Source organism: Capra hircus, chromosome 5 (genome assembly GCF_001704415.2).
Source record: "Capra hircus breed San Clemente chromosome 5, ASM170441v1, whole genome shotgun sequence".
Taxonomy (NCBI): Eukaryota; Metazoa; Chordata; class Mammalia; order Artiodactyla; family Bovidae; genus Capra; species Capra hircus.
In genome coordinates, this window is record NC_030812.1 from 107216153 (window position 1) to 107223728 (window position 7576).

The 7576-nt window shown below is 57.3% G+C and overlaps 1 protein-coding gene across 1 annotated transcript in view; it reads right to left on the minus strand.

Annotated features, from left to right (window-relative positions):
• The window catches only part of CACNA2D4 (calcium voltage-gated channel auxiliary subunit alpha2delta 4), a 65356-nt gene extending 58505 nt beyond the window's left edge, over window positions 1–6851 (minus strand). The window contains exons 1-6 of the mRNA XM_018049066.1: window positions 6706–6851; window positions 5040–5121; window positions 3649–3765; window positions 2017–2076; window positions 960–1122; window positions 640–771 (exon numbers count right to left, since the gene is read on the minus strand). Coding sequence (XP_017904555.1) covers window positions 640–771; window positions 960–1122; window positions 2017–2076; window positions 3649–3765; window positions 5040–5121; window positions 6706–6851 — 700 coding nt within the window. The remainder of the gene's footprint in view (window positions 1–639; window positions 772–959; window positions 1123–2016; window positions 2077–3648; window positions 3766–5039; window positions 5122–6705) is intronic.

The window sequence follows — 7576 nt, forward strand, 5'->3', positions numbered from 1 at the left end:
ACCAGCTCATCACCCGCGGGAGCCAGCAAGGGAACCTGCGTTTTGCTCTTGCTCCCCACTGTTACAGCAGGGGCCCCAAATTTAAAGGTTTGCCTGAATTTCTTATCTGTCTTCTAGTCAATTTCTATTGATTAAGGGAGTAACACTTGTCTCAGAAACAGGGCCATATCAAGGTTTTCTGGAGAGGGGGCTAAAGTAAGAGTGGGTGTGAGCTATGGAGGTGAATCCTTTTAAATGAGAAGTAATAGGAGGCAGAGCTCTTGGAGACCTTGCAGAGGGGCTTCTGTTTTCTGTTTGGTCAGTAGACCAGGGAGATTCCCCTACTGTCTGCTGGGCTGAACACCCAACAATTCAACCTCGTTCCCACTGTTGAGCATGGACTTTGCCCCATTTCTCCAGCGAGGAAGCAGCCTTCTGAAGGTCAGAACTGTTTGGCCCTCCTTTCCACCTCCCATATGCTTCTTGCAGGACCAGAGTCCAGGTGGGCATTGATTGGCTATTTACCGAGGGGTCCAACGGCATCGTTAGTTCATCCCTTCATCAGTTATCACTTGAAAGTATGCTTCTTGGGTTGCAATGTCACCTTGTTCCCAGAGACAGAGCCTAGAGGACTGTGGAGACGCCTCATCGAGTCCTCACCTGGGTAGATGCGGAAGAACCCCGTAGAGCTGCCAAAGTACTGCCAGGTCAGCGTCGGGTCTCTCTGGAAGTTCTCCACGAAGACAGCGTTCAGAGCTTCGGACATGTAGATTCCATTCAAGATATCTGGGTCTGAAGGGTGAGATTGTGGGGAGAGGAGGGCAACACAGGGGAGATGAAATCAGTCTCCGCCTGAACTTATGAGCACACACAAGCACACACTTGGAAGCACACTGCCGGCAGCGATGCCATCCACAGCCGCACTCACTCTCCCCTGACCCGGGGCCCTGTTTGCTCCCGGGGGGCGGTCCGGCGGGCACCTTTGTTGTAGACATTGGTGGGCAGCTGCACGCTGCTCAGGGTGGTGTTCACGAGCAGGTTGCTGAAGTGCGCGTTGGCCTCTAGGAGGAACTCGGCCCCCAGCTCCACATATGCCCCACTTGAGTCCTTCTCGTTGAGGAGGACGGAGTTGTAATAGTCGAACTAAGGTGACCGAGAGGGGCAGGGGGTGAGAGAGGGTCAGACCGGAGGCTGAGGAGTCCAGCCACCACTGATTCAGGGCAAGTTCCAAACAGTTGGACCCGATGGTTGATTCTTTGGGTTTTGAAGTAAACTGTCTGGGTTGTGGCTTCAGTCCCCACTTTGCTTGGTGTGTGGACACAACCAGCGTTGGGACAGACAGGCAGACACAGATTCAGGGGAGGTGGACAGATGGAGGTGCCCTCAACCAGCACCCTGAGGTCTAATGGGAGTGGGAGGGCTCCTGGGACCCAGAACAGGGTCCCTGCAGGGGGTTTCCCTCTGAAGAGACAGCCTGCAGTCTGGCGCTCAACTGGGCTGCAAATGGCTCCTCAAGGACTCAGAGTGGTTCAGAAACAGCCCTCACATTTATACACACCCGTGCAGTTCAGAACCATCCCTGAAGGTTCATACACACCTGTGTGGTTCAGAACCAGCCCTCACATTTATACACACCTGTGCGGTTCAGAACCAGCCCTCACATTTATATACACCGTGCAGTTCAGAACCATCCCTGAAGGTTCATTCACACCTGTGCGGTTCAGAACCAGCCCTCACATTTACACACACCTGTGCGGTTCAGAACCAGCCCTCACATTTATACACACTGTGCGGTTCAGAACCAGCCCTCACATTTACACACACCTGTGCGGTTCAGAACCAGCCCTGAAGGTCCACACACACCTGTGCGGTTCAGAACCAACCCTCAGGTCCACACACACCTGCATGCATTGAAAGACGATGCTGGGCCTCCTCCCCTCACCCTCGCCCCATGTCCCGTCCTCAGGGGACCCAGCCTGAAGGGCTCCGGGCCTTTAGCTGTCGTTCCTCCCAGGGCTGTGGGGCAGGAGGACTCACCACCAGGGACTCGTTGAATTCGTGGTTCAGGTCGGCCTCCTCGGCAGCCTCCACCAGATTCTGCAGCGGGGACACGAGGGGGAGAGTGAATGGGGAAAGGAGGCCAGGGGCCCCGTAAGGTCCACTCCCAGGGGTCCACCCACGAGAACCGGGGACAGACAGACCAGCGCCTGCACATGAACGTGCACAGCAGCGCTAGTCTCAGTGGCCAAAAGGCAGATGCAGGTCACAGGACAGGAAACCAGTCTGCAAGGCGACACACGGGTCCTTTCAACTACGCAGTGTTCCGGGGAAGGTCAGACACAGAAGCCTGGGGACACAGCCCAAAGGTCAGCCGTGGCCAGGGGCAAGCAGGACCTTTCAAGGCAGTGAACCCACTCTGTGATCTATGGCAGTGGGTACAGGTCATTACATGTTCGTCCAAACCCTTGGGATGCACACCCCCAAGAGTGAACCCTCAAGCAGACTACGGACTTCAGGTGACAATGACGCATCGGGGTCAGTTCGTTGATTGTACAAGTGTACCACCTGGTGGGAGTGTTGGTAGCTGGGAAGGCTGCGTTTGTGAGGGCAGGGGAGTAAATGGCAACTCTGTGCTTTCTTCACAATCTTGCTGTCAACCTAACACTGCTTTAAAAATTAAAGTCGTTGGGTTTTCCCTGGGGGTTTAGTCATTAAGACTGTGCTTCCACTGCAAGGGGTTTGGGGGTGAACTCCAGTTGGGGAACTAAGATCCCACATGCTTCATGGAGCAGCCAAAAATAAATAAATAAATAAAATACATTAAAAAAAAAAAAGAGGAGTTCCCTGGTGATCCAGCGGTAAAGACTCCAAGCTTCCAGTGGAGGGGCCATGGGTTTGATCGCTGATCAGGGAACTTGACCTCACATGCTGCAACTAAGACCCAGTGCAGCCAAATAAATAAACAAATAACTTAAAAAAAAAAAAGATAAAGGAAAAAAAAAGGCGCAGTGAATAGAAGTAGAGACACAGCAGGGCATTTATTACCAGGAAGATGGGGTTTTACACCATCTGCGACCCTCTGGGTCTCTGTTTATCCTCCTGTGAACCGCAGAGCAATCCTTGCTGCCCTGCACCCAACCCTCGTGTCTGAGGGCAAGATGAAGAAGTTCCATGGGGCAAAGCTTATTTAGTGCTGCTCTGCAGGAGATTCCCCATGGCACCCTCATGGAGGGTCTGTTTGGCTGTGACCCTGGAGGGAAGGGGGAGGGTGGGGAGGAAGAGGGAAGGAAGAGGGGAGGAGGGGGAGGGGGTTCACGTCACAGGCAGTCAGTCAACCCGTGGCCCTCCCACCCTCCGCCCCCACCCACCATTCACCCAGTGGTAACTCCTGGGCCCTCATTCTGCACCCCGTCCCACTACTGAACCTGAGATCATGATGCAGGTCCTTCTTGACACCATGGGCTGACCCTCCAGCCCCGGACACTGTTCCCTAAGGCAGGGTACCCACCCCAGCCCTCCCCTCTCTCCCGTTGCCCCCACCCCACCTCCTCTTTGCAAGAGTCTGGTGGCTCACAGAGCTACGGGGCGGAAGGTGATGTGGGTGGGAGGGCCCAGGGCAGGTGTTCAGTGTCTAGGGTGGGTGGGCCCCCCAGCCCCCAGGCTGAGCACCTGGATAGCCTCCACTTTCCTGCGGAGCATGGTCTCCATGTCCTCCGAGAACTTCCTCACCAGCTCCAAGCCATCCACCTCCTTGATCTTCAGACTGGACTCCACATCCTTGTATTTCTGTTCAGGAGACACATGGAGACACACACCTGTTTTCTGGGACCCAGAAGTCCACCCGGATGGATAGCAGCCTCTGCCCTCCCACTGGATGTTCACACCGGGGCCAGGATGGCCTTGTCTCCTCCAAAACCTCCCATGCAGATGACAAATGACTTCTCTTATCAGACGTCCTCTGATTCATATCTGTCAGAGGGAGAGGTTGAGGCCCAGAGAGGTCGTGAAACTCAACTGAGGTCACACAGCTGCTCAGGGGCTGGGCCTCCACATGCTGCCTCTAGGGATGGCTCTCAGGGGCTGCGAGGCTCGAGATCTTGGTGCCCAACCCCACACCCTGTGAGCCGCAGGGCTGGGCACTGCCTGACCCTTGGCCAGTGAGCCTGGGCACTAAGAGGGCCGCTGAGTCACTGTCTGGGCCCCGGGAAGCCATCTGGGCACGAGTTACTTAGTCCCCAAATTGCAGGTCCATGGCTTTCACCCCAAACAGCCACGTCTCCAGCTCCCTCATGAGTCAGAGGAAGGAGAAAATCGGAGGAAACTTGCTTGGCTGAGGGGCTGGTGTGGCGATGGGGAGAGTGAGGGGAGTCAGGGGGAGCTGGCATTGCTACCTGCCCAGGGCCAGGACAGCTGGAGGGGACAGGCATGACCTTAAAAGCCAAGGGCTCCTTCAGCAGTGCTTAGGAAACAATCTGAAGCTGCAGAGGGGAGAAGAAGGGGAACACGGACCCTCAGCCATGGGCAGTGGGACAGCAGCACCCTCCTTTGTGAGGGTCTGGAAGTCGTGATGCCAGGGGGACTGGAGCTTAAGGGGTCTAGTGAGAACCCGGCGGGTCATCTTTAATCGACAGAGCAGTGAACTACTCATGGCAGGGTTTGCCAGCTCCCACCCAGGGGCCCTGCAGCTAGGACACCGTGGCAGGCAGGGTGGAGCACTGAGTGGGCGGCTCTCCGCTGGCCCCTGCCTGCTCCCCAGTGTGGGGCCTGCATCTGGCCCACCCACTCCCTCTCCCATTGGTCCCTCACCCCCACAACCTCTTGTTCCCGGATCCCATCTCAGGGTTGGCTTCCCGGCCCCTGAGCTGACATCCCACCAGCTTGCTCTGTGTCTTGGGCGAATCATTCCCCTCCCTGGGCCTCAGTTTCACCGTCTGAAATGGGGATTGGATTAGATGGTCCCCAGGGCCCTTCATAAGCACAGACATCCTGCTTCCCCACCAGGACGGAGTCCCTGGCTCTGATCACCTGGCTGACTGCCCAGCCGCCCTAGGTGGACTGACCTTCTGCAGCAGGAGGGAGCCTGAGTACTTGGTGACAGTGTTATACAGGTCCCGGCCAAAAGTGTCTGCCCACAGCTTCACTCTGCCGGACAGAAGGAGTACATGTGTGCATGCACGCACGCACACACACGTGCATGCACACATGAATGCACACACGTGCACATACACATGGAGGCACAAAGATGCGCACACGTGCACACAGACAGATGCACACATGCATGTGCAGACACACACGTGTGTGTACACACGCACACACACGTACACACACCCTTGCACACACACATGCATGCACACAGACACAAAGACACAAAGATGCACACCCATGCACACACATGTATACACGTATGCACACACACACAGACAGATGCACACAGACGCATGTACATAGGAAGCCTGTGTCTACACGCAGAGACACCCACTGATGCACATACACAAACCCGCACAATCATGCAGAGACACACATAACATAGACATACAGGTAGACAGGGACACACACAGGCACACACACAATTACACACTGCCGTACACCAAGGAAAACACACCAACACAGTCCACCCCCTGTAGGGCAGGGATCCAGAGGACCCGTCAGGACTCAACAGTTACACTATGATCAGAACCCCTTGGCTAGGACCCCGCTGAGGGGCAGAGCTGACCACCCAGAGCCAAGCCCTAACCCCACACCCCGAGGGCTAGAGAGAAGGGAGCGAGGCTGAGCGTGGGCAGGTTGGGCGGGAGACCCTGAGGACGTGCACAGATGCAGCTTCTCAGCCAGCTGTCCTCCAGCTGCCCCTTGCAGGTCACCCTGGGGCCACGACTCCTCTTCTAAAGGCTTGGTGGGGGGATGTGAGGCAGAGAGGCCGAACCTCTGAGCTGTGTCTGGGAGGCTGGGGCCGCAGGCAGGTGACAAAGTAGAGGTGGGACCCCCTCCATGGGGACAGTGGACCTCAAACCTCGTGCACGGCTCAGCCCCACACAAACCCCGGGCATCCGTGGGCTGCAGGGCCCCCTTCTGTAAGACCAAGGCTGACAGCAGTCTGACTTGTGCTGGGCTCAGGTGTGATGAACAGGTAGCCCCTTTAGTCCAGGATGCTCTGCACCCATCCCAATTGAAACTGTATTTAACGGAGCCACCAGAACTAAGCACTAAAGACCAGACACCCCCACGGAGCCACACAGTAGTTTATACACAGAATGACTGGAAGCTTCCCTGGAGCTGCTCTTAGTGACAGAATGTAGGACTGGGGCCAAGAGGGAGGCAGACAGGCATAAAAAGGGAATGGGGAACCCCCTTCACTCTCCCTGACTCCTGGCTGCACAAGCTGGTGGTCAGTTTAGGCCTGTTTACCCTCATAATGTCGAGATGTGGGTTTCCTGGCAAATCCTTGGGGGACCCTGATGGTCACTTCCAGCAACTCGGCTCCCACTCCAACTGCTCATCCCGCAATCACCCCCCAGGTGCTGAGGGTGCCAGGAGTTGTGGGGACCTCCATGATCAGGTCTGGGGAGGGGATGGGGGTGGGGCCCTAAATGGCAGAGGTTTGGGAAAGAGAAGAGTTTCACAGGAGAAAAGGATAGGGGGACTGGGGGGCGAGGACTGAGATGGGCCGGGGAGGGGTGGGGAGGGAGGAAAGGGTCTCTGGGGCAGGGGGCTGGCCTCGAGGCTTACGTTTCCACAGGGATCCTGACCTGCCCCTGTGTTGGGGGCAGGGATGTGCTGGACAGCAGGCACAGGAGGATCGCTGTCTTCCGCAGGGAGGCCCAGGCCACAGAGGTGGGGCTGGGGTCTGCATGGATGCTCAGGGGCCCAGGCATGGTCCCCCTGTGGGATGAGGCTGGGGAGCAGCCTCAGACCCTGAGCTCTGTCTGCCCAGACCCCTCGCACGGCCCCACACCTTCTGCTTCCGGGTCTGGACAAGCCTGTGGTTCCCCAGCTTCCAGTGGGGTCCTGGCTGCAGTGTCTGTGCGTGAGGAGGGGGCTCCCCTGTCTGTCCTGCAGAGGGGCGGCCCCACCTGAGCAGCAGGCTCCCAGGAGAGGGACTGACAGGAGAGGCTGGGACAGAATGAGCCAGTTAATCTGCCGGCCTCTTCTCTAATCCCCGCCCGGCAGCAGGAGGGTGGCGGCAGGGACCTCAGTGGGATTATCCTGGTTTCAGAAGTGGGGGCCGGCTCACCACGTGTGAGCCTCAGGCTCCCATGTCACAGAGGCAGACCAGTCCCTGGACCCAGGAGACGATGCAGCAACCCTGACCCTGTGACGAATCTGCTCCTGAAACCTCAGAGCCATCCTGGGGTCCGTGTGAGTATCCCCATTTGCTCAGGGAGGTGAGGGGACAGGGTGTCTCTGCCTGGGCTCCCACGTCCAGCCCGCTGCCTTCGGCCAGGTCACAGATAATGTCCACAGTCAGCGGCCCCAAGTGCCCCACATCTCACCTGGTTCTAGGTTGGGGACCCATTTTCTGGGAAGCTCCATCCTCGCCCCCCCGCCCTCCCCACCCCTTGCACAGATCCAGCCCCTAATGCTCGTCCAGCCGCTGCTG